We start from the raw sequence: 27,847 nt of genomic DNA, 5'->3' as shown, positions 1-27,847 counted from the left end.
ACACTGCTCGCACAGGGCCAATCGCGTGTGAAACTTCCCGCGCAGCGGGGTACGTGTATTCGGAGGGGTGCCTGGGGAGTTTTACAGGCATTTTCGTGGTTGGGGGCCTGTGCGCCATGTACGGGATTTGTGCGCTGTACATGGCGCATGGGGAGGGGTTGGGGCGTAACTGGCGCTGCTGCAGGGTCGCTGCGCCACTCTGCGCCATGGCTGGTAATGGATGTTGAAATCCATGAATACGCTGTGCGCGGAAATGGATTTTGGCGCACGCGGCTGGTGCAGAGTGTCGCACGCGCACACTGTGCGCGAGCCGCATGCGCCACTTGTGCGCTGAATTCTATGAATTACCCCCTATGTTGTCTTTTCCCTGCTAAGTTGCTCGCACATTCTCACTAAGTGGCGCCCTGCAAGGGGACGCAAATTAAGAGCGATTCAGAGTGCCGGTTTGTGTCTGCAGGATCGGTCCTGCATAGGCGAGGTGGCAAAACTTCATGCAAACGTGTTTGTTGTATTTCAGTTGTGTTTTTGTGTCCGGTGCCTTCAGAGTGAGGGCCATAATGTGGAAGCATGTTGTCAGCAGGAAGAGTCTTGGATTTACGGTTGGAATATGGATGTGGTTAATGATCTTAGCCATACAACTGGCAAGCCGTGCCAGGCATGAGGGGCAACAGTGCATTGTTTATCTCACTGCATGTTCCAATCGGAAATAATTGACCTACAAGAGCAATTGAACTGCAGTCAAAACGTTGTTATCCGGCATCCAGTTAAGCACTAGTTATTGGAATCTGGTGGTATTTGAACCTGCGGCCAGCAGCTTACTCTCGGATCACTGCAACAGGCGCACTAACCCACAGAGCTGTCACACTGTCACAGGAGTTTAAAAAGAAATTGAGGTAGGTCACGTAGGTGTTAAATAGGAAGATGAAGACGGGGCTGGCGCGTATCCAAAGACAGCTTAGAAATCATCCCTACAGGCTACTAGTTTACACGTGAAGTCATTCACTGCGGAAACCTAAGAACATACAAGGCCGAGCTTGTTTTTACAAAAGGAATGCTGTTTTCTTTTGCAGACTGCATTTCCAGTTTTTCATCTGAGTTGCGTCCATGACCTCCACCCACATTCATTTTCTCTTACTTCTGGAGCATGCAATTCTGAGCGCAGGGTGGTGCGGTGGTGGTAGCAGCCCATGATGGTTAAAGCCCGCACAGAAAGCATGTATGCTCTGGCATGACTACTCAGTATCAGGTGAAAGGCAGGGTGAAAAGGGAAAGGCACGCGGAAGGGCGTGCAGCAGGAGCATTGCAACAGTGAGCAGGCGGAGTAACAAGGTCCACAAAGGGCATTTGAGGTGGAGACGCCTGTGTTATGAAATATATGAGACCTGCTGCGCGAGGGCAGGAGCTCAGAGCCTGGAAGCCGCAGCAAGAGACAGATTTGGGCTGCTGAGTTCATTGAGCATGGCGCTGCTGTCTGCTCCCGGGGCGCTGCTGGCCTCCTGCTGTAGCAGCCTCCCCCTGCTCGGCCTGTTCCTCGCCACCTTCCTCCTCTGCCTGCGCTTCCTGAAGCGTAGGAAGAGCTGGAGCGCCGCCCTCCCAGGACCCCCGTCCAGGCCCTTTGTGGGCAACCTGCTGCAGGTGGATTTTGATAACCTCCCCAAGTCCTTCACTCAGGTATGTTGGCGCTTTCTGGTTGTGCATTGCTCTCCTTCCTTTCACTCCCTGGGGAGTTCTCGCACCTGGGCACGTAATAGGCGGTGCTTGATGGAAGGCCACAGCTTGAAGCCCGCTGGAGGTGAACTGAGGTGAAGAGCCTTTGTTTGGGTTCCACTGGGTAATGGGATAAGATAGAACTCTGATAATGGGCTGGTTCAATCCCTTAAGTGGGACGAAGGGTTGGAGGGGGTCCATAAAGAACGGATAGCCCAAGAAGCAAAGGCGCGCTGCTTACTTATAATCGTGCAGTGTTTGTTTAAGCGCAGTGATATGAGGGCTACACTAGGCTCTTGTGTCTTTGCATCTTCATTATTCCCAAAAGTTTTGAGTACACATTTTGCTTTTTTACATAAGAGAGCCTGCACCTAAGCAGAAGGGTCAAGTTTATGATACCTTTTATAATGTGTACATCTCGGTAAAATGAGGAACCGGGCACGGTCTCCTGCTACCAAATGCTGCATCTTCTAGAACATTCAGAAAAAGAATAAAGGGGCCGCAGAGCTGGGCGGGAGCGCCTACGCTGAGGGGTGAATCTGTCCGTTAATGAAGAAAACAACCCCCTGCAGAAGGGAATTCTCAAGCTAAGTGGACACAAAACATATTTTTGCTCTACTCTAAGATAACCCCAGACACGCAAATAGCCAACATGTACACAGAATTGGATAGCATTTTCAAAACAATTCCAATGCAAATTGTTTTTAATATAATGTTTTCAATTGAACTTTTAAAGTAGCCCATGTACTGCTTTATTTTCTGCTGTAATACCACTAGTGGACCCCACCCTTCAGCCAGGGGGCAAGCACTAGTGGGCAGAGAGCATGAGGCCCTGGGGAAATTCAACCAAGTGAAAGGGGGAGCTCTTGGACTGCAATTGCCTGCGCCATGTTTGCCTGAATAATGGGACCCGGAGGAGAGTTTTTGTAGCTTTTGTTGGTCTGTGTTTTGAGAGGACCCGGGCCAAAGAAAGGTAAGAAACATGGGGGGTAAGGAGGAACGTGCGTAAAATGAATCGTGCATACGGCGGCGCCCATGATGAAAAGCAGGAACAGTTACCGTACACCCTCCGAATCACGAATGTGCAACGTGTCTACAGGGACTTACCACCACTGCCCGCGGACGGCTCTCTTCAGGGGATGTGGGTGGGTCTGGTAATGGGAGGGGCATTTATACTACATGCCCATTCGCTCGTTGATCTTTTGGCAGTGAAAGGTGGGGCCGCCACTGGTAGGGAACTTGGTCACCAGTGCCTTTCAATCATTGAACTTTACATGAAGAAATCCCATCTGTGGCTGGAAGGGGATTTAGCCTCAGTGGTATTTCTGGCCACCTTTATTTATTTGTTTAGTTGTAGAAAATCGAATGCCCTTTTTAATGACACGCATGAAGGAGAGCACAACATAGTAAATGCTTAAAAGATAATAAATGATGGATGTTTGTAGATAATTCCGGTTTAGGTTTAGCTGATAGTTCCGTCTTCAGCTTCTGTTCCTGAATACCAACTATTTGATCTGGCAGGTTGATAAACACTTCAGCTGACGGGTACAATACAAACCGCAAAAACACAACCATAACCTCCAAACCATGCATTGCTCAAGATGTCCTAGAAAATATCACCAATAGCATTTAATCCCCGCTGACATCATCCAAGATACCATTATGTTCATGCCGCATGACAATAAGCATGGCCTGAAACCATGCCCCAGACATAGTATTCCAATTTGCAGTAACCCACAGGGCATGTCTGCAAGTACTGATCAATGGAGATTGCGATGGTCATACTTTTGAGTACATTATCCTATTTAATAGTTTAAAAAGTATGATCGGATATAGGTCAATATTATGTTTATTTCCTCTGCTATACAACTGTCCTTACCATAGCCACTGGCCAGGACCTTTGCATCCCATGCCTGTGAAGCCCTTATGAACCGCATCAGCCGAACATTGACTGATTCCATGCCATGTGCGAATGGTGGCTGAGGCATGCCATGTGCCTCGCTCTTAGGTCTTTCCCAGAGTTCCCAAAGCATGGCCTCTGACTAAACATAGTGCTGTTATATATGCACTCTCTTTCCAGGGCATGTACTACAACTGGTGCATAGCCTTCAGAATTGGATGTTACCGAGGTTCCGTCTTTACTTCAAGAACTTAAATCGCGCACACCATGGACCCGGAGGTTTAAGGGTACGACAACAAAAACAGACCAATGACAAATCAAAATCATAGATACCATAGATCACTGTGAAGATCTGACCATGAGATTAAACAAATAGGAGAGTTTTAAGTTTCTTTTTGAAGACTTCAGTGGATTTCATGCTCCTAAATTCCGGCGGAATGGGGCTGCATTCAGAAATGCTCCCTTTGTGGCTTTGATAGTCCTACATCTAGGAAGGGCCAACAGGTCCGTATTGCTGGATCTAAGGGTTCTCGTATAACTTTTTGTTCTTTTAGTAAATCCGGAAGATAAACAGCATTTTGCCTAGCAGACATTTCTGTACAATTACCAAAAGGCCGAAACAGAAACCTCGACTCCACTGGCAGCCAGTGCAGACCACATCTAGCCTCAGAAACGTGGTCTCTCCAGGCAATTCCCACAACCACATGCACTGCACTATTCTGTATTACCTGAAGCCGATTGCTCTCAGCTTTACTGATACCGTACAGTAAACTACTCGAATAATCAGTTTTGGCACCCACAATGGCCCTTGCAATGGTCTCAGCATTTGCCCGAGTAATAAAAGGACGTAGGTGGGCCAAAAGCTTAATATAATAAGCAGAGGAGGGCACAAGGCTACCAACATGAGCCTTCATATTTAAATGTTGGTCCAGAAAGATGCCCAACATCTTCACCTTCTTTTGGGCCATTATTCTTGTATCCTCAATTAAGAAGCTCTCGTACTCTGGACGCAATTTCCTAATCATATTGGGAGTGCTGACGACCAATGGCTGTGTCTTATCTCTATTCAGAGCCAGGGCATTTTGTACCATCCCGCTTTCAATAAAAAAGTATACTTTATTCAGCTGCAATTCATCAACATCATGTATGCCCGTAATGGGGATGACACATAGTGTTATCAGCATAATTTGTGAACGCTACCCCACTTTGCTCTAGAAGAGCAAAGAAGGGTACCGTAAAGATGTTGTGAAGGCAAGGTGAGAATGACCCCTGAGGGATGCCATATTTCAGGGTCATAGGCAATGCCTCTGCCTCCTCGCAGCAAACTCTGCAGTCCCGATTGCTTAGAAACGTGGAGACCCATTGAGATGCTGCACTTGAAAAGTTAGCGACGTTCCCCAACCTGGCGACCATAATGGAATGATCCACCATGTCGAAGGCTGGCAACAAATCCAGCAGGACCGGAATGGAGACCTTTCCATCATCCATACATTCCAGCAATCTGGATTTTAGTACAAGCAGCGCGGTTTCTGTCCCAAATCCCAGCCTGAATCCTGATTGATGATATGATATGGAATTTATAACGCGCCTATACCCAAGTGTTTCAAGGCGCGATGAGGCAAGGGAGGGGGAGCAGGGGAGGAGACAGACAACGATCCTACTAGGCCAGGTGTCATTCAGATTGCGCAAGTGTGGAAGGGGGAGGGGACAGTGCAGTACATGGGATAATAGAATAAATTATAGTAAGTAAAAGTATGGCCAGTAGGTGGTAAGTTCAAGGGTAAGTGCAGACATCAGATGTCAAGTGCTGGTAGTGGGACTTTAGGGATACAGAAAACAGTCCACAGTTGCAGGGGTTGCCAGGAAGGCAGTGCAGGTGTGTGTGACTGGCAGGGGAGGGACCTGCGCCGAGATCAGAGGGTAGCCAGGTAACCAGTGCAGTTTCAGCCAGGGGGCCAGCAGGGGAGAGGAGGAGAAAAAGCAGAAGCAAAGTGAAAGGTTTTGAGGTGCTTCCGGAACCGGAGGTGATTCTCCTCAAGTTTAAGGGGGGCAGGGAGGCTGTTCCAGAGGAAGGCCCCAGCCGAATAAAGAGATCTACCACCAACTCGTTGCTTGGAGAAGCGACTGATCCTGAGGGATTCAGAGGCGGATGAGCGAAGAGCTCGAGAAGGAAGATATTTAGGAAGAGAGGGTTGAAGGTATTGAGGCCCCTAAAGGCCATGTGGACAATGCAGAGGGTTTTGAACTTAATACCTGCAGCCACTGGGAGCCAGTGCAGAAATGGTTATTAAGAATAGGTAACGTATTGAGGTGTTCCGAAATTTGGACGTACGCCACCCGATTCAAGATCTTTCGCAGGAAAGGGGTGTTCGTGATCGGTCTGTAATTTAACGGCATATCCGCAGGTAGACCTGGCTTTTTAAGGGTGGCAGTTATCCATGCCTTTTTTAGACAACGGGGCACTAGATTTTCTCGAAAGGATGCATTGACAAATTTACAGATGAAATCCAACAAAATAGGAGTACAACCTTTAATAATAACAGCAGAACAAGGATTGCCTTTGCATTTAGTGGTTTTTAGCTGATCCACAATGGTAGATAGTTCTGAAACCGTTATATCGGTAAAGCTAAATTGTGGAATGAGATGGCAGCTAACATAATCCACTTTCGCCTCATCTCCTGATGGTTTGGATTGACTCTCTTTTTTAGTGGCGATATCTGCTTTGATTTTGCACAATTTACCCTGAATGGCTTCCTGGATAGCTGAGCACCAGCCAGCATCCTTAACAACAATGCCAAAATCCTATGTGTGTGGAGTTTCCTGCTCTTTAAGAATTTTAAAGAGCTCCTTCACATCAGAGTATGCTCTGCAGACATGGTCACTTGGTATTCTGTCTGATGTGTGGCCCATGTCCATATTCGGCCCTAGCACGCATACCCTCTCTAACTACTATTCATGACCGAGGACATGCTTCATAGGGACTGTCAAAGGACTCTTCTTATGGCAGACTGGATTTTACCATTAACTACAGGCTTGCTCTGGATCAATTTGCTGTAGTATTTTGCCTGCATGAGGGGAGGAGACCCTCCCATTAATTTATTTGACCTCTGGGCTATTGGAGAAGAACGATTCATCAGGACATCTATTGGGGGTACAGTCTGCTCCATAGTCATCTTCCATAATGGTGACGATAAAAACTTACAAGGAGGCCCCAAACATCCCAGGGGTACATTTGGGGGTGACTGCTGTTTGGACCAAAGCCTGCATGCCTGCTGAGACGCTGGTACCCAGGACTCTGCCTACTAGAAGACTCAGCCCTATAAGTACTCAGGCAACCTTCCTATCTGGGAAGGGAAGAATAAGGACTTACTTTATCCTTTCAGACCCTGGACTAGTTCTCACAGCAACCCAATGATCAGGTCTGGGCCCTGGTGCCCATCTCAAACTGCTTGTGAGTTACGCTGACCCAGAATCTACTGCCTGTCCCAAGCTTCCTAATGTCCAGTGCTGCTGCTGCTTGTGAACCCGCATTTTGCGTCAGAACTGGTTGACCTGCGCTCCAACGTCATGCCGAATCGCTGCGTCAGACAGCTCCCTTACTCCTGGATTGATGCTGTCAAACTCAAAGAACAGGACTGAAAGGTATTTGAAATACTTCTGTCCCCCTGGTCTTCCCTATAGGAACATAGGGACATGTAAGACTCATCCCCTTGCCCTTTTAAAGGAAATCTCTGTGAACCTGAATGTTACTGCAGAAATTCTTGCCTGTCGGCACCCTGCCTTCAAACCCCAAATAAGGTATTCTCTCCTTCTTTTACAGATGCGTTATTAGTGCTATTATTAGTTGCGTGTATTTTTTGTGTAATTACATGTTTGGATTTTCATAGAACATTGATTACACATTTCTTTTATTTCAATAGCATGGCACTAATGTTGTTCTGGTTGCTTTTGTGTTAGATCACACCGCTTCTGAAACATATAGCTTGCCCTCAGCCTGCGCTACCCTGGGAGGCGAGGGAAGCATACTGTTATGAAAAGTTATGAAAACTAGCCTAAGTTAAGACAGCTTTTTCACATATCATGCGCCCAGTAGCTAGTGAAACAATGACAAATGTTAATGACAGCTGTTAGATGTTCATCGAGTATAATGGTCGTCAAACACACAGCACACATCGTAGACAGAAAGGTAGTGCACAAGCTTGCTGGACAGCACACGTCGTAGACAGAAAGGTAGTGCACACGCTTGCTGGACGTATATGCCTTGGCTTAACCTTAGTCCAGGAAGGCGTGCTTTCCTTTTCTAGCAGATGAGCGAAACCACAAACACCTGTTTTAACTGCACACCAGTAGGCGCAAGTGTTCACTTTACACCATTGAGTGATACATCTGATAAGGAGTCAAATACAGGAAATACACCGACACGAATTGACGCATGATGCATGTCTGCTTTCTGCAAAACTATCAAGTAACTAGTGACATACCTATCTCTTCGCTAAGCCAAAGCCCAGGGAATACCAGTCACTGAACAAGTACAAAACCCACTTAATGGAGTTGTACACCGGAGACCGTATTACAACGATCACAGTGACGCTCTGACTTTTAGGCCCAGCTAGCGGATATGACGCACACACACGGGCAGGGAAACCATGTTTCTTCTTAGATATAAGCCCCTAGCAAAAAGAGAGAGAAGGTCAGCAAACTCACTGATCCATCGAGGTCAGCTGGGCTGGGGAAGAGTACAGTACAGAGGAGTCCTGAGCAGAACAGTAGCAGGAAGGAGACAGCCGGGCTCAGCTAAGCAGAACTCTCTAAAAGTGAGTGAAGGGTGGGGACTTGCTGAGTGCATTGAGACTGATGGCGTGTAGTGTGGTGTAGTGTAGTATATCATAGCTCCTTGAGACACAAAGGTTACACATGCTGTTAAAACAAAACTACCACGTGTACTATTGTTGATCTACTCAAACATGCTCTTAGCTCACATAGCAATCTTGTTCATTGGTGTGATGTTATCCTATGTTATATCTGCTTTTGCTTTAGCTTGTGTGATGAGAATAATAGCCCCCAGACGGTACGGGTCATATTAAATACATTACCATGATAACTCCTGTGTCAAGTGTGTAATTCAGAGTAATGTGTCTGAATGGTATTACTTTGAGTCCATGAACTTTACAATTCCTGGCTGGTTAGGTTTAATCATGGTGGTAAGCACAGCAACCTAGTCAGGCTTGTCTTGTAGCGCTGAGACATGGTCTAGGGTGAATATGTACATGAAACAACTGATGATCACGTGTCTATTTTCACAGCCTCAAACGAGGTGAAGATAAGAGGCTCTTGTTGCATGGTCTCTTCCTGCCATTCCTCTTCACTCCACTCTGAGGTTGTGGATTGGGATCCTCTGGGACTGCCATAGTGAGCCATACTTCCGGACTGTCAGCTGAGTAATGTTGCTCTCACCAGAGTAAATGCTGCTTGGCAACACTCTGAGCCTTCCGTGCAGTGGAAGCAGTTAATCACTTTTTTCTTTAGTTTTTTTGTTGTTAAACTGTCTTTAGCTCTTCTCCTCAATACTGTGCGTCAATCTGTGGCAATTCGAGTGGCCCTAACGTTGAAGGAGGACCAGGGATGTTGGGACACTTAGAAGCCACCTGCTCCCCTGGGGTCCTAAAGCGCGCTGCATTCGCCAGCGCGTTGTGAAGGAACGTTGAAGAAACGCACACAAACGAACGTTGAAGAAACATGAGGAGTGGGGCGGGGTGCCTGATACCAGCGCATTCGTTTGTGGCTCCTGCCCCGACTCCTCAGAACGCTTTGTACGGAATACACCACAAAAATACCAAAGATCATTGACAGGTATTCGCTAACGCGCACACGCGTGTGCAACTAGGTTTATGAAACGCTTGCCGCGTATCATTTTCTTGCAGCAATCCGTTCAAGCACACAAAGCCTACGCTTGGGAAACTAATCCCCTTCCTGCAGTATCACGTTATCTAAGCACTCATGCTATTACATAAATCCATCTATAGTAATTAAGTAAACATTTACATAAATCCATCTAATTAAGAAGTCACTTATCTCATGGCAGCAAAAAGAAAGATGAAGGGACCTAGGGCTAAGGGCACTTATACCCCACACAGGCTCCTGATAGGTGGAAGGGAGGAGCCAAGGCCTACCAGAGCCCAGAGGATCATGGGGCTCGTAGTGCCTATGGAAAGATTTGATTTTCTTGAACTTTAAACTTTGGTTTTATTTTTTCCTCAGTTGGATGGAGCAAAAACTATAAATCCCCATTTTAAATGTTCAATGTTTTAAACTGCTGAGGTTGCAGCAATAAAGAAAGAAAAGCATAATGATCGCCTCTGTGTCTTTAATAGAATCAAGAATACCCTGCGCTGTAAGCCTGGGCAATCTTCATTGCACCCCTGTATGTGAAGTGTTTTTTGCCTTTTTTCTGGGAACATTTGTTTTTACTATGTAGGCATCAATAAGGCAGCCTATGTATTTATTTGAAGCACTACATTATCTGTTTTGTAGCTTTGAAGAAGGTGAAACAATGCATTTTGAGTGTGATCGGTTTGTATATAATCAAGGCAACCATTTACACCAGAGAAAGGGGAACCAGGGAGACATTCAAGTGCGTTACATGCAATCAGTGTTGTGATAGCTAGTACCTTGATTGGTATCCCTACATATTATCCCCACCAAAAATATTCCCGTATATATGCTTGTCTGTAACGCCATAGGCGATATTTTTTGAGGGGATAATTTGTAGGAGCGGGGGTTGCGGGTGTGTCCCCCACACATTTAAAAATAATGGGGGGTTGCAGGGGTGTCCCCTGCAGGTTGCATGCCTCAATATTGCCGCAAAAATATTGCGATATTTTTGTATCGCAATATTTTTGCGGGGATATTAACACAAGGAACCCTTTAATTGAGGTAGGTATGAAACATTCAGTTTCAGTGTATATAGAGGGTGTACGTTGAGTTTCGTAAGTTGAACAATAAAGTTGTATATAGCTAAATCAGATAAAAATGACCCAAAAGGACGGGCACTTCAGTCATCGTCCATACAGCCCGTAGTGTAAACTTTGTTACTAAACCAAACCTAAACAAGCAACCTAATGAAATCTATGAACTTTTTTGTCTCCATGTTGCAAACCCTCGCTCCACACACTCCATAACAACACTTTTGCCTCACTAGAACCAGAACTAAAAATCCCATTTGATATCACCATCAGTGCACTTTGCTCATAGGTAGAGCTCACTTGTCACCATTATTTTGGCTCACAGATGGTATTTTTGTGCCACCATTAGTTTTGGCTCAGTGGCCTGCTACAACCATCTAGCAAGGCTTGATTGTTTTAGCACCCAGTTGGTTTAATCACAACCAGATGGTTCTCTTGTGACTCTAGAGAGCTGTCCACATTGTTACGAAATATGGCCCCATCACGCTTATTGTTCATCCAACCTGTTTTTGCCCTTTGGATCTTTTTGTTGTGATCAGAATGGCATGAGAGGACCATAGTTTCAGGGTGGGGCATATTGAGTTGCAAGTTTTCTCAGATAATTTACATCTCTGCCCGCAAAGACCTTGGGTAGTCGGCATAGTGCGTTAATTTGTTTTCTTTGCTCCATTTGGAGCTAACTGAGAGCCTTTCAAACTGGTGTATGTTTTATACATCAAATTCAGTAAATGCAGTTGCTCCTCTTGTGACGTGGTGTCAGCTGCTGATACTGTAGGAACTTGTGTGCCTGGCCCAGAGGTTGCTCATGGGTATATGGTCCCACTGGATGCTGCTATCTAAACAATAAAGCCACATGACAATATCATAATCATCTCAGGGATGGTCTGCAGACATTGACATCATTTATTCTAGTTCGGGCTCAGAGCCATATAGAGATTGTGATGTTTTTCTCAAATCATCATCTTCCATTCATCAGGGCCTCTACATTACCTTTCATGGCGTCATTAAGAACATGGATGGTTGCCCAGCAACATGTCAGACACCAAGCCCACTCTCCAAGAGTGTGTGGTTGCTTTGTGGGGCATCTTGGTGGTGTGGTCAGATTTTCTTTTTACAGTAGATTGCTTTGTGAGCCTCAACAGCGCATAGCTGCTTGTAAACTATGTTGCTGCTTGTGCTATTCATTGGCATGCATTTTTCACTGGACCTTTCCAACAGCTGGGACAGTGTATCTCTGGTATGTACTGTTTCCTCCCACATACAGTTAATGTAATCATTCAGTCTTGATGTGTTCATTTGAGCATGGCAGATTGCCCAACTCTTGTGTGGCTACCAGAACAGTATACGTCGCACACCAAGTGACTGTGTCAGCGTGTGTGTTTATTTGGTGGAGCATGTGAGCCGTATGATGAGGAAATGTGACAATGAGTCACTTTGTGAACAGCAACAGAGAACACTTGTGTGGGAATGCTGTTTGTTCTGTTCAGTTGTGACAGAAATCAGATGTGGCACCTGAATCTTGGTGAGGTAAGGTATGTAAATCTTTAATAGCACCACGGCAGGGAGAACACAACAATGGACAACACGTAATCGCAAAGCAATTACAACGCTGTTACCGTGTCAATTTATCAGCCACCTTTATATTTTTTCAGTACATTGAATTCAATACAATGAATGGAAGATTCAATAACTTAGAAATTATCACAATGGTCTTCTATGAGTAGACAGGCATGCCCAGCCTCCCAAGGCCATTCCACTGTCTTCCAGAGATAGCCAGCAGAGAAGTGCTGGCTTATTGCAATTAAGACTTGCACTCCATCTTTCGTTTGGTGCTGCTTCTGCTTGTAATCTATGCGTACACTGCAAAAAGTATACCCATGTTTCTTGAATTACTTGCAAGGCAAGCAGAATAAAAACATGTCAGTAAATGCAGCATTAGGTGCCACATTCACCTCTTCATTTGGACTGTAAGCATATATTTATTTCTGATTAACTCTAAACTAAATGAGGTCTAATACTGGATACAAAGGCCTAGTCTTTCGCCATTCAGTATACTACTTCCACTTACATTAAAATGTACTTACAAGTATGTTTCTCAACAACATTCTTTGAGACATTCATTTGCTTACATCTGCATTTTTCTTCCACAGAGCGGTATTTAATTTTTTTGCACCTTTGCCACAGCTGTATTGTATTGTATTATTTATTTAGCGCTCTTTCCCCATTTGTATGGCCTCAGTGTGCTTCGTGGTTGGAACACCCTCAGTGACCGCAGTCCATGGCCCTCATTACAAGTCAGGCGGTGGACCATGGTGCTCTTGGCACCATGGTCCATGCCGGATTCCGCCATGGTGGATGGCGGAATTACCGCCCCATTCCAAGGTGAGTTGGGCAGTAATTCCCCATTCACCATTTGCCCTTCCCCATTCCCATTTTTGCCCCATAGGGCATAATGGGGATGGGGAAGGCGCTAATTACGGCACCGTAAATTACGTTGCCGTAATTAGCACCAAGGTCGCTTAGCGCCTTGGACTTTAACGCCTGCAAAAAGCAGGCGTTAAAGTGTGAATCAGGCGTTAAGGGTTAACAGCGCAGACGGCGCCGTTAAACCCTTAACGCCTGACTTGTAATGAGGGCCCATGTGTGGGCGGTTCTCAGAATTTAAATTAAAAAATGCTTGTGTGCATTTTTGCTAGGCTCGGACTTAGGTGGGCTGGCTAGGCTCCAGTAAGAAGCCCGGAGGTCAGGCACATGCGTGGGTCGCTGTTGGTGGTTTAGGTGGTTTGCTGAAGATTCGATGTGTGCCCAGCTAGACCAAATTTAATTTTTCCTTGGCTTTCGCTGTATACCAATGGCAGAGTTGTTGAAGTACGTCAGGGTTTTCAGTGCGGACGGCTATGTGTGCGGCTAGACTGGAAAAGCATAGCCATAGCTGCAGTCTAGGGTGCATGGATGGGTGGCCGTTCCTGTGGCCTGTGTCCACAGATGTGGTGTGAAGTATGCGTACCGTATGCTTGGATAGAGTTCGACTGCAGTGTTCTTTTTCTTGGTCCAAATGCGATTGCCTGGTCTCGCTGTTCGTGATCTCCCTGTAACAAAAGTCTGATCAGTGGCAGAGGAGCCTGGAAGGAGGGGGTGTGGGGGATGAGGGGAGGACGATAGGAGAGGACGATAGTTTGTTATGGTGTGCCTTTTACAAAAGCTGACAGCATTAGTGAGGTATTGGTGGCTAGAAGTGGTGTTGTGTTTTTCAGGAGGATGAAAGTTTGTTACGGTGTGCCTCAGTGAACGCTGCCGGCATACATGGGGTATTGGTGGGTAGGAGTGTTGTTGTTTTTGGGCAGGGCGATATTTTGTCACAGTGTTCCGCTGCGAACGCTGCCAGCATCTGTGAGGTATTGGTGGATAGGAGTGTTGTGTTTGGGTCAGCGTTTGTGTACCTATCGCGAGTGTTGCGTGGGGGAGGGTTTCAAGAGAAGGGAGGGAAAAGCCAGGGACTGAGGGCCTTTCCGAATGCCAGGTGATTGTAAATATTGCGAATGTGCAGGGGTAGAGGGTTCCAGATGATCGGCGCTTGGACGGAGAAAGAGGAACCTGTGTCCTTGGCATTTGCTGTTTCATTCCATGTACAGCTTACAACATTGTTCAGCTTGGGCATCCAGGGCAGGATAGCTATCTGCCGTAAGTTGTTGGCATTTTAATAGATGTATACCATTCCATTGTTGTACCACTATCAGCCCAGATGCCATGCTCCCAGCATCACTTCTCACAGAATCCATCAACCCAACCAGGTTTATCATGGGAGGAGTGTCGCCACTTCGTCCCAGACAGTTGGCAACCCTGCTTGAACAATCGAACGGGGTGGGGGTAATGAACACTAATACGCAAAACACTGGAAGTTAAACGGTAACCACATTCAATAGAACAGACATCTCCAACTTTAAGGACACTTCTGCTTCACTAGACAGCATGCCTTTCACGGAAAAACATGCAGAGACTGCCTCGGATGCACAGTCATTGCAGTTGATCACAAGGTTTATATTATACCCAGAAAATAGTCAAGCCCAATGTGACAGTCTAGAGATGTACATAATACGTCAGCCGGTAGGTACCCTCCATCTAGCCCTAGTGGCATATTTGTATTTTTAATTTTATTTGCGCAACAGGGATGTCAATTTCGATCAGAAGTGACCTACAATAGCACATTTTCAGATGGAGGAATACTAAGAAAGGGTACCTGTACAATAGTACTAAGGTGAGAAAATGTAGTAAGCCAGTTTTAGAGGGTGATTGATTGTAATGGGCAGTGGTTCCCGTTGGAGCGGGTCGAGTAGGGAGAAAACACGGAAGCAATTGGAGGCACAGGGGAATGGGGCAGTGAGGTTGAGCGCAGAGGTGGAGCCAAGGGAATGAGATGGCGAGCAGACACAGATCCAGTCAGCCAGGTTCTGAGGAGCAAGACCTCTGATAGCCTTGTAGACAAAGAGAAGGAAGTTAAAAGACAGTGATTGTACACAGACAGCTAACCAGCAAAGTGGCTGTATGTAGAAGTGGGGGAGGATCTGTGTAGATTGTAGAAAGTGCAGGCAGCGATGTTGAGGACATTGTCTAGAGGGAGGATGTACTAGAGGGGAAGTTCAAGGAGTTGGCATGAGCAGTAGTCGATTTTGGTGAGCATGAGGGTGGAAATTACACTTTTCGCAGAGTGGTGAGTAATAAGTAGATGAACTTTCTGAATGTTGAGTAGGTTAATATAAGGAGCGGAGGCAGAGGTAGTGATACTGGTTTCTTTTGTCAGTTGCTATCTAAGAGGACTCAAAGTTTGCAAGCTTTATGCGGGGGATAAAAAAGGTCAGAAACGAAGGAGATGGATGAGGGTAGGGTAGTGATGGTGTTGGAAGCCGGGCCAAAGTAGATTTAAATTTTTAACAGTTCAGCATGTGCCAGCGCAGAGCCACCCAGTGATGGATTGCAGTGAGCCAGTTGGTAACCTGCTCATACAGGTGAAACAGGCGTGTTTAAGGGCCTATGGTATACCCCAAAAGGTGTATACCTTAAACTCTTAGGATAGTGCACACTAAGAGTAGGCTGTATTCTTCAGGAGGGGTGGGAGCTTGTACAGAAGCAAAATGAACAATAGTACTGTGGTCCCAAAATACATGATTGTCCAAACAAGATTCTATTAAAAAAAAGGGGATACTTTAGTTATACTAAGAGCAAACAAACTAATGAAAAACACTATAACCCTCCCCAGTAAAGGAAGATACAGAGAATGCCGACTTTGGAAGAAAGGGGGCACCCTGAGTTTGAAGACGGGTGCACAGGCAATAATTCCAGCAGCATTGTCAAAGTTACTGAAGATGTCTTTGAAAAGGTAGAGAGTAGGGTCTTAGTAGTTACTATACCACTTTAAGGTTGGGCATAGGGAAGTAACCACTTGAGGTACCTGTAGTACTTGCTTTTGATACTCAACAGCATCAAACCAGGCTTTTAGGTTCTTTAGCTGGGTCAAGTTGGTGTCATAACATTGCAAATTGGTAGTACCCAGTGTATTCCAGGACATTTTGAGTTGGTATTACCCAGTGGATCACAGGTGTAGTGACTGTTGAGTCAGCTTGAGATGGACCAGTGATGCAGCCCGGTCCTGTAGCTGGGATCCCTTCGAAATGGGTCAGGAGCAGTCGGGCAATATGCTGATTTGGTATTTCAAATTTGTCGAATTGGCGTGAAGAGGTGCAACAATGCAATGGTGCTTCAGTAGTAATTGACCCAAAGATGCTGGAGTGCAGGGCACGTGATGGGTTGATGCAGTGACTCGATGGCTTGCCAGCAGATTGAAAAAGCAGAGAGTGTCAAATGCAGCTCTCGTTGTTTATCGTGGCTGGAAAGGTATGTCACAGTGGTAAAGCTGGGTTGATAATGGATCTTATCTGGAAAACAGCTGGCCGGAGCTGGTTTTTCACTTCTGGATTCTAGGGAGACCCCATTCAAGGTCTCCAGAGGCCAAGACGTTATTTATGTCTGCAGTTCCCAACCAGGAAGGTCTTAGAAAGCATTTGCTGGGTTGTCACCTCTAATGAGCAGGTTCCTGGGTACCAGTGGTCTCAGCTGTAGTAGGCTTGGTTCAGCCTGCTAATCAGCGCACACATCCGTCTGGGTGGTTGAGGGAAAGGGCTTGCCCTATTCTCGGAAGCCTCTGTCCTTGCCTTTATGGCAGAGGGCTTTAGAAAAGACTGTATTTTCAACAGAGTTCCAGATGTAATCCTTCTTCTGGCCCCACCTCTTAAATAGGGAATTATCCACATTGGATTGCTTCACTTCTAGTCTTCTGTAATGTACACAATCTGAGCTGCTGTTCCAGCATTGTCTGCCTGCTGATGTCATACCCAAAGTACTTTGTCTGCAGGAAATGGGGATGGATGTACTGATATTTTGGGAGCTCTGGGGCGAGACCCTTCTTGGACTGATGCTCATCTCCTGGCTACTCTTATTCAGCTCCCTTCCTCTGTCTGCCTCCACAAAGAGTTTCAGGTAACTAACACCATAGTGTGTAAACATGCAAATGTAATCAGCAATTTCAAAGGCATGTCCAACCAAAGAGCGGGCATTCAGTAAAGATAATGCTAGTGGATTGCTACCAGGTAAATTATTATCATCCCATTAGAATCCGGGGATGCAATTATTATCACACAGTGACTGCTCCTAACTAGTTTTAGTCAGCTCCTTAATGGAAGGAGTTGTGAAATGAATCACAATAGGGTCTGTGTCTATTAAAGGTGGTAGTATATAATCAGAGGTAGAAGCCAAAGCTTTGGCCCGTAACATTTGTGTCATGGTCACTAGGCAAGCGCCCAGCCCTCCACTATATACAAGGTCCCAATGGACCCAGTCTTGGCGCCTATGGCACCAAGCTCATTTCAAAGTGTGCTCTGCACACAGAAATCCAGGGGCACGTGCAGCAAGGCCGGGCGGGGCCCGATTATCACTGAGAAGGCACGTGCAGAAGGAGGAGCTAGGTTGGGCCACAAGGCGGAGCCTACCAGGAGTGGCCAGGATCAGGCTATATAAGCTGGCCCCTCCCGAATACTCGCGCTTCCAGTTAGTTTGCTATCTGCAATGTAACACTCACCGCAGACCAGAATAATCTTACCTGATCCAGCACGTGCGCTTCCAGTCTCCGGAACCCTTCGTCACCTATCTGATTCAACGCGCGCACCTCCAGCCACCTAGACCATCTTACCTGGAAAGCATCATCGCTGGAGGCTTTGTCACACGCTTCCCTCTCTACAATCGCTGCGCACGCCTTACCTGAGATCACACAACCGTCGAAAGCACAGTCATCTGCTTTCACTCTGCAGTCGCAGCGCAAACCTTACCTGTGATCGCTTTGTTGCTGGAAGCCTCGCCATCAGCTCCCGACTTGGCCGCAATCATACTCACCTTCCGGCGTCCTTGACAGGTACAGCCCAACAACCTTATCTGTTCCTTATTCTTTCGACTCAGGACCCTCTTTGGGTGCTGCCTCTGTGCTAATCTTCGCCTCCAACCACCATCAGGAGCCAGATACCGTCCTCCAGCCATCCCCAACCTGCCGCACCTGCAAAGAGAGTAAGAGACACAAGGTGAGCGATCGCACAGACTTTAACCCGTTAAAGCGGCATAATTTACGAACTTGGTGCAGTTTCAGAAATCACCAGCTTATCTACCAGTGGTGGAAACTCCCGGAGCTGTTTCCTTTTGCCATTACGCGCTCCTGGGTCATCTTCATTGCTACAGAGGAGAAAGAACAACATACCCTTACGAACAATAAGTGTCATTACCAGGACACGGACAATGCGAAAGTCATAAACACTTAACTTCAAGACAGAATGGTCACAGCCGGTCTGGACCCCCGCAATCAGGACCAGTGACCTAATTAGGTCCATCCGCAGTGCCCCTGCTGAAGGAAAGCAGGACGGAGAGCTCGCCCTTACATACTATCAAGTGAGCCTGCATGGGTAAACCTCTGCGCACCACATTCTGGCACGAAAGGGCGGAAGGGAACCGCGACTCCACCACGCGAGCCTCATTGTCTCTCACCCTCTCGCCGGAACAGGTACAATCTTCTAGGCCCATGAAGAAGCAGCTATTGGTGGGAAAGTAGCGATCTGAAGGAGTCAACTCCAGGGAGGGCTCCAACCATGCCCCAACGCCCCCGCAGAGACCAGGTGAACGTAACAGTTTTGGAGCAAGTTCTTCGATCCATTAATGATAATGGAGAAAGTGAAAACTAGTGGAACGGGTGCAGCAGAAGCGCTTACCTTTGTTTTAAAGATTGAATGGAGATCGGAAGCAATAGGTGCTTCTGGTAGAGCCCACCATCCACTCGCCTTACACGAACCGGCACTAAACAGGTTTAGTCTTCCGCATCCTCCTCAGGATGACACTCATGGCAAACACCTGAATGGACAGTGGCCGAACATCACTTGCCTCTGAACAGAGACATTGACCATCCCCATGACCAGGCTAAGACCAGATTGAACCTCAGGTGAGAAGTTTCCTCGGTGTCCCCTGAACGCCATAAATTAAAACAAAACAATTGCAAGCTGCATGCTTGTCAAACAATGGCCGTAAGCGGGTGACCTTCTTACACTATCCTTAGTTGTAAATGATAGCATGTGCCACACTAAGATGGAATTGTGATTGATAGCGTATGATTGGTAGCATGTCCCTCACTTAGTTGGCACTGTAAATGATAGCATGTGCCGCACCCTGATGGAATTGTAAATGATAGCATGTGCCGCACCTAGATGGAATTGTAAATGATAGCATATGATAGATAGCAGCTCCCTTACTTAGTTGGAATTATAAATGATAGCAGGGACCACACTTGGATGGAATTGCGAGTGATAGCGTTTGCCTCATCTAGATAGAATTATGATTGTAGCACATCCCTCACTTAGTTGGAATTGTAAATGATAGCATGTGTCACTCTTAGATGGAATTGTGAATGATAGCATGTTAGCATGTGCCTCATCTAGATAGAATTATGATTGTAGCATATCCCTCACTTCGTTGGCATTGTAAATGATAGCATGTGCCACACTCAGATGGAATTGCGAATGATAGCATATAATTGGTAGCATATCCCTCACTTGGTCGGAATTGTAAATGATAGCATGTGCCACACTTAGGTGCAATTGTGAATGATAGCATATGATTGTTAGCATATTCCCCACTTAGTGGGAATTGTAAATGATAGCATGTACCACACTTAGATGGAATTGTGAATGATAGCATATGATTGGTAGTATATCCCTCAATTAGTATAACTATAAGTGATAGCATGTACCACACTTAGATGGAATTATAAATGATAGCATGTACCATACAGAGATGGAACTGTGAATGATAGCATGTCCCACAACTCGATTCAATGGTAAAAGATAGCATGTGCCACACCTCGATTCAATGGTAAAAGATAGCATATGCTGCACTTATATAGGGGGTCATTACGACCCAGGCGGTAATTACGCCAACTTACACCATGGTGGATGTCGGATTTACCGCCCCATTCCAAGGTGAGTGGGGCGGTAAATCCCCATTTCCCATTTTCCCTTCCCCATTCCCATTTTTGCCCCATAGGGCATAATGGGAGTGGGGAAGGCGCTAATTACGCCACCGTAAATTACGGTGGCGTAATTAGCATCATGGCGGGTTAGCGCCATGGATTTTAACGGCTGCTAAAAGCAGCAATTAAAATTGCAATCAGGCGTTAAGGGTTAACGACGGCGTTAACCCTTAACGCCTGGGTCGTAATGAGGCCCTTAGAATTGTGGATCATAGCATGTGTCACATCTGAAAGGAACTGTGAATGATAGCATGTGCCTCATCTGGATGGAGTTGTGATTGGTAGCATTTTCCTCACTTAGTTTGAATTGTAAATGATAGCATGTGCCATTCTTAGATGGAATTGTAAATGATAGCACGTGTCTCATCTAGATAGAATTATGATTGTAGCATATCACTCACTTAGTTGGAATCGTGAATGATAGCATACCCCGCACTTAAGATAGACTTCTGATTGATATCAGGTCTGGGTGTCTCACACTTATTGTTGAACTTAGAAACTGTGCCTAATGTACGCCCCCTGTCCTGCTCTCATGCTTGATCGCAGGCGCTTACTGATACCCACCATATCACACTACTATGCTTACTCTCCCCTATACACCATCATTCAACTAGAACACAGCTATACTATGACACATTCATTTTAGCTGTTCTCATAATAACATGACCCCACAAACTCCACATCATCCTAATAAAACACTGCTAGTTGAGCACATTCCAGCTAGCTTAAGCGTCTCCTCAGGCCTAACACAGCCAGATTTCAGTCTGGGTGTCTACCCTCCAGACTGAACACATCCAACTGATTTCCTCAGCACCACAACTAACGCTAAGAAGCAGCTTTCATGCAACAACCACACTAGCTGCACAAATATCCGGTGCACCCACGCACTACCACACTCTCTCTACTTACTAAACTACGGTTGCCGAGGGCGTTGAACCTACCAGCACTTTGAGATCATACCAATGATACATAAGGGGCTATATAAATGTAAAGTAGCATAACATAACATGTGTCTTGAAGTCCAGAGTTTATCAAAACCCTAACACCAACGGCACGAGGACACCTTAGAACACAGTCCAGTGCTTAATAGGCAGTCTCTAGTCCAAGCACTCACGAGATCGTCCTGATGTAAGGAACGAAGCTTCTTCAAAGTTCCAAAGAGGATGAAGCAATGATCCTAATTCGTAAGGCAAAGGGAGTCCGTAAAGAGTTCCAGGTTGAAGAATTCCATTTGAAGAGCAGGTGAGAGCAAAGACAGAAGCAAACCGGATTAGCAAAGCCAGGTCATAGACAAGTAGTCAAAAAACAGAAGTAACAAAGAACAAGAACGCTGCTGTAACCAAATTCTGAAGCACCGCTCTATAGACTGTGAGGAGCTTATATCCAGAAATCACCTAACACGCTGAACACGGTGTCGCTGTATGAGAGCAGGTGAAAGCTAGCATACCGGCTGCCAGCGGTTCCATGGCATCCCCCAACGCTGCCTCAAGGATCTGACATGCGTTGAGGGTTTGTATATGATATATCGTATGCCGTGCTTTTTCCAGATACTGGGGGCAAGAAACAAACATGATGGGGAAGCATCTAAAGAAGTGCTATGCTTTTTCAACGCACTTGGAGGGGCTCTTAATGTCCCTGGAGATAACTGAGGTGGTTTCCTGACAGCATCCTCCCCCAAAGACACATCCCTACCCCGGGAGGCAAGGAAACGGGACAACATCTCAGGGGCATGCAGATTGGATTTAGGTTCCCAGGTTTGATCCTCTGGACTGTAACCCTTCCAGTCTATCAAATATAAACGAACCCCCCGGAAGGTCTTGGTATCTAGAATGGCATTAACCTCTTATTCCTCCGAACCTTGTACAGTGACTGGAGAAGGACGGACTGGTAGTCTGGTTTTGTCCAAACAAGGTGTTAACAAGGATACATGGAATACAGGATGGATCTTCCATGTAGGCAGTAGCTCTAGTCTGATGGCCAAAGGGTTAACAACCTCCTTGACCGAATAAGGACGTACAAAACGAAGTACCAGGCATTTGCGAAGAGGTATGTGAAGATTTTTGGTCGATAACCAATCAACATCCCAGGTTGATACGTGGGTGCAGGATTACAGTGACGATCAGCATATTTCATGGTTTGATCTTGGGCCTCCTTCAAATGACCATGTACTTGATCACGCAAGGCAGCGCTATCCCGGACACAATCCTGAACGGCCGGGTTGTCAGACTGGAGAGGAAGTTCTATTGGTAGCAACCTTGGATGCTGCCCAAACAGGGCATAAAACATTGAAGAACCTGTGGAAGTATGGATAGAATTATTATATGCAAACTCAGCAGGTACTAGGACTGAAAACCATGATTTCTGATGTTGCATGGTCAAAGAGGGCAGATATTGCTCAAGAGAAGCATTCAAGCGTTCTGTCTGCCTGTCTGTTTCTTGATGGTAAGCACTGGAATAGCGCGCATCAAGGCCCAGAGAAGCTGTGAGATGTCGCCAAAAATGAGAAGTGAATTGCATCCCCCCGATCAGATATAATGATATCGGGGAGACCAAAAAACCTGAAGACATTATGCAAAAATAACTCAGCCAGGACAGGAGTGGTAGGCAACCCTCAACAAGGGACAAACAGGGCCATTTTTGTAAAGAAATCAGCCACCACCCAGATAGTGTCATACCGCTGGACTGATGGCAATTCCACAATGAAATCTGGTGAAACCATTGCCCAAGGTTTGTTCGGTATCGGAAGGGGCTGTAACAGGCCTATGGGCTTGACAGTGTTTCCCTTACATTGGGCACATATTGAACAGGAAGCGATATAGTCAGCCACATCTTTATGTAGAGACGGCCACCAACATCAGCGTTTCAATAGGTCGGTAGTCTTGCGTTGTCCTGGGTGTGCGACCATAAGGGAATCATGGCACCATTGCAACGCGGTTTGTCTAGTATCTGCATCTGGAAGGTAAATACGACCCTGGACATATGGCAGAGAATGAAAAATGTCCATATTGTACTCTGATATTTCCACTGGTCTTCTTGCCACCCAATCTTGAATGGCAGTTTTCAATGATGGTTTCAGTGTACAGGTACATACAACCTGATTGGGTAGGAGTACATTACCTTCCCAAGCACATGATGAATTGTCCCCATGCATCCTTGATAATGCATCAGCTTTGTAGTGTAATGACTCTGGACGATAGGTCAGCACAAAGTTGAACATGGAGCAGAATTCTTGCCACCTTGCTTGACGAGCGGTGGTACACTTCATGGATTGTAAGACAAGCAAATTGCGATGATCCATGTAAACCTGCACTGGGGTGACAGTACCCAACAAGTGATTTTTCCACACCCTAAAGGCATCCCTTACCGACAATAATTTGCGCTCTGTGATGGTATAATTCATTTCATATTTCGTGAGTTTACTAGAATGACGAGCTACGGGATGTAAAAGCCCTGTGTCCACACAAACTTGTGACAAGACAGCTCCCACCGCCTGATCAGATGCATCTGCTTCAACATAAAAAGGTTGCTCAGCGTCAGAGTGTTGAAGCACTGGAGCTGTGGTGAAATCAGCCTTTAATGCGTCAAACGCCAACTGACGGCCATCACTCCAGACAAAAGAATGTTTCGATCTAGTGAGAGCTGTCAGCGGTGCCACAGTAGCAGAGAAAGAATGGATGAATCGTCTTAAAAATTTTGAGAAGCCAAGAAAGGACTGCAGTGCTTTGATTGACATAAGATCGGGCTAGTCCAGAATAGCTCTGACTTTGGAAGTCCTCATCAGGACCCCTTCACTTGTTATGTCATAACCCAGGAATTCAACATGCTTCGCATTGAACATACATTTTTCTAGTTTGCATATAGATTATTATCACGCAACTGTTGCAAGACATTGGAAACATGTTGTACATAAGTTTCATACGAAGGTGAATAAATCAAGATATCATCAAGATATACAACAACATAGAGATCAAGAAAGTCTCTAAACACATTGTTGATGAAACATTGTAACATTGCCGTAGCGTTGCACAAACCGAATGGCATAACCAAGTATTCGAACAGGCCGTACTTGGTTTTGGACGCAGTTTTCCATTCATCACCCCTCTGCATTCTTACCAGATTGTAAGCACCACGTATGTCAAGTTTAGTGAACAGTAGAGAAGACCCCAACTGATCCAACAAGACACAGATAAGCGTAATAGGTTATTGGTTGCGTATTGTGACTGCGTTTAAGGCACAGTAATCTATGCATGGACGCAAATCCCCCTCCTTTTACGGAACAAAGAAAAGAGGTGATGCGGCCGGAGAGCGAGAAGGACATATGAACCCTGACTTCAGTGCCTTGTCCAGATACTCTTACATACGCCGTTCTCCTTATGTGTCAGTGAGTAAATCTGACCGGAGGGGATTGAAGCATCCTGAATCAAGTCAATAGGACAATCATAGGGTTGGTGGGGAGGAATAAATAACCTAGGCCCCACCCTTGTCAAAGACATCCCTTTATGTCTCATACTCCTTCAGAAGGATTACCGTAGTGACACCCCCTACCACTGAGGCCGAGTCCAGGATAGATATACAAGGACTTAATACTGTAGTCTTGGTAGATAAACAACAATCCTCACACAGCGCTGAGGCAAATTCTACTGATCCTGCCCGCCAATCAATAACAGGATTGTATAGTTTTAACCATGGTAAGCCAAGCATAAGCTTGAATTGCGGTCCTGCTATGACGTCAAATGTTTTCACTTCAGAGTGTCCGGGTGCAATGGTCATAGTGAGAACAATGGTGCATTCCGTTACAAGTCCAGACAGTAACGTAGTTCCATCCACTGTGTTAACCAGCTCAGGACATTCCTTAGGGACCACCAGAATACACTGTTCACACACATATTGTGCATCCACATAATTCCCTGTCACCCCTGAGTCCAAAACCGCCTCTGTGGACCACGGTTCTCTAGAGGGATAGACTAGAGTAGCAGGTATGGAAAACAGAACTAAACAACTGGACCCCTGGTTGTTTCTGCTCGGCAAAGGGACTCCCTCTATTGCCGGACTTTGGCATGTCCCTGCTTTTTGGTTTTTTTTGGACATGATCTCAAGAAGTGTTCAGAGGAACCACAGTAAACAGTTCTTCTTACGGAGTTCTCTCTCCTCAGTGGTTAACGGGCCCTGAACAGCCCCAATTTGCATTGGTTCATTGTTTCCTGATGGTGAAGCAGCAGGGGTGTGAGGTATAAAAGGTACCCCTCGCTTTTCCCCTTTACATTCTGCTTTTTGTGCATCTATCTGCAAAACAAGATCCACAAGTTCTGGAAAGGAGGTAGGCACAACAGGAACCGTGGCTAATACATCCTTTAAAGAGTCGGACAATCCCTTATAAAACAAAGCTTCCTTCTTTTCATCCGGCTAGCCTGTCTCAGCAACTAACTGATTAAATCTGGCCAGGTATGCTAAAAGGGATGTGTTGCCTTGCTGTAAGGCAAGCAACTCCATGTCGGAGCCCTGAGATTTGTACTGTGTATTGAACACCCGAGACATGGCAGTTATTAACGCGTCACAATCATAAAGCAAGTTACTGCCCTGCTCCAACAAGGGATTAGCCCATACGGCTGCTGTACCACCTTAATAAGACAGCACCAATGCTGCCTTTGTGGTTGAGTCTGGAAATGACATAGGGCGACACAGAAAGTGTAGTTGACATTGATTGATGAACATCCAAAATGTTTTCGGGTCACCTTGAAAACGCTCAGGAGGGGCCAAAGAGAATTGTGCCGCGACGTACACAGGTACATTCTCCTGTCTACCTGGCACCCCGCCTGAAGCTGAACCGGGAACAAGAGCAGAGGTGGAATGCACCGGATTGCAGTCCAGCCTGTAGAGCTTCAATACGACGTTGTCTAGCGTCATGAGTGGCATTCATGTCTGCATGTAAATCTGCCACCAACTGAACCAGAACAACCAAAGGATCATTGGCGGGCTCCATGGTATATATTTATATAGGCTTCTGAATATGTCAGATAACCCCTGCGATGCTCTGGAGTAAATGCCTATTGGCAGTTGAGCACATTGTGCAGGAGAAGAATTATTTCTGTCAATATAACTCTCAAGCGTACATAAGGAAAGATTGAGAGGTCTATTGACCCAAAGATGGATTACCGACCCGGTACACAGCTCGCTGAAAGAAAAACACACAATATCTCATTAGGAAAGAGAGACAATACTATGCAATGAGTTGCTAAACTCACTTGTGTGTATATGACAGAAGTCTTCTTGTATATTCAATACTACAGGGTTCTGCTTATTTCCAAAGGGATGTAATCCTGTAGACAAGGACATTGACAACCATAATACCAAACCAAAGATGATACTAGGATATCAAGAAAACTTGTGTCATTACATGAATTCAATAAGTGAAGAATGCCTTGCCAAAATGCTGCATGGAAGGTGGTTCAAATCCTTGTTGATATGAAAGATAAAGGCAAAGTCCGCTATTCCCGCCGGCACAAGAACCCCTGCAAGGAAGTCCAGAGTTTATCAAAACCCTATCACTGAAGGCACGAGCACTTCTTACAACAAAGTCCAGTGCTTAAAAGGCAGTTTCTAGTCCAAGCACTCACGAGATTGTCCTGACGTAAAGAATGAAGCGTCTTCAAAGTTTCAAAGAGGATGAAGCAATGATCCTAATCCATGAGGCAAAGGGAGTCCGTAAAGACCTCTGTAGTCATAACTTTCCCAGGACGTACCGTAGCAAAATGTTAGGCAAAGACAGTTCCGTTAAACTTTCCAGGTCGAAGGATTCCAATTGAAGGGCAGGTGAGGGCGAAGACAGAAGCAAACCAGATTAGCAAAGCCAGATCATACACTAGTATTCAAAAAAACAGAAGTAAAAAAGAACAAGAACGCTGCTGTAACCAAATTCAAACGCACCCCTCTATACACTGGGAGGAGCTTATATCCAGAAATCATCTGACACGCTGAACGTGGCACCGCTGTACACATCAGGTGAAAACCAGCGTACTGGCTGCCAGCATTTCCATGGCAACCCCCAACGCTGCCTGAATGATCTGACATGCGTTGAGGGTTTGTTTATGATATATTGTATACCATGCTTTTTCTGGATACTGGGGCCAAGAAACGAACATGATGGGGAAGCATCTAAAGAAGTGCTATGCTTTTTCAACGCACTTGGAGGGGCTCTTAATGTCCGTGGAGATAACTGAGGTGGTTTCCTGACAGACCTGAGGAGCTATGTAGTCCCTAACTGCAGACTATTCTCAAATCCTGGTTTCAACAACACATAATTAAAGTATGTGATCCTGGGCAAGTCAGTCTATCTCCCTCGCCCTTATTTGACAACATAATAAGTACTTAAAATTGATTGAGTTGACGTGGTATACTGACAAAAAGTCCTTAATGGCATTGCACCATATATAATATATTTGTATTATTATAAAAAACAATGACCATCAATCCATATATTGCAGATCAGATCAAAGTTTTTTGTCCCTTGACTTGCTCATGACAACTTTTTGTGATGCAACTTTTCATGATACTCTTCAGAATCAAAGACTGATTTCACGCTCTGTAACTTCATTTTCTCTAGTGTTGTATCAGGTGATATCAGAACATGTGCAAAGAAGGGGGCCCGGACGTCTTCGACCATATGTTGAA

General features: G+C 45.8%; 1 protein-coding gene across 2 annotated transcripts in view; it reads left to right on the top strand.

Annotated features, from left to right (window-relative positions):
• Positions 1-1,157: 1,157 nt before the first annotated feature.
• The window catches only part of LOC138581423 (cytochrome P450 2D17-like), a 669,998-nt gene continuing 643,308 nt past the window's right edge, over positions 1,158-27,847 (top strand). Inside the window, exon 1 of one of the 2 annotated variants that reach the window (XM_069652740.1) lies at positions 1,158-1,671. In XM_069652740.1, coding sequence (XP_069508841.1) covers positions 1,219-1,671 — 453 coding nt within the window. In that variant the 5' untranslated portion in view covers positions 1,158-1,218. The remainder of the gene's footprint in view (positions 1,672-27,847) is intronic. The other variant, XM_069652739.1, reaches the window with a different exon arrangement.

This window comes from Ambystoma mexicanum, chromosome 3p (assembly GCF_040938575.1).
Source record: "Ambystoma mexicanum isolate Mex_15411 chromosome 3p, UKY_AmexF1_1, whole genome shotgun sequence".
NCBI lineage: Eukaryota > Metazoa > Chordata > Amphibia > Caudata > Ambystomatidae > Ambystoma > Ambystoma mexicanum.
Note: the sequence above shows the minus strand (reverse complement) of the source record. Positions and strands in the feature narration are given on the sequence as shown.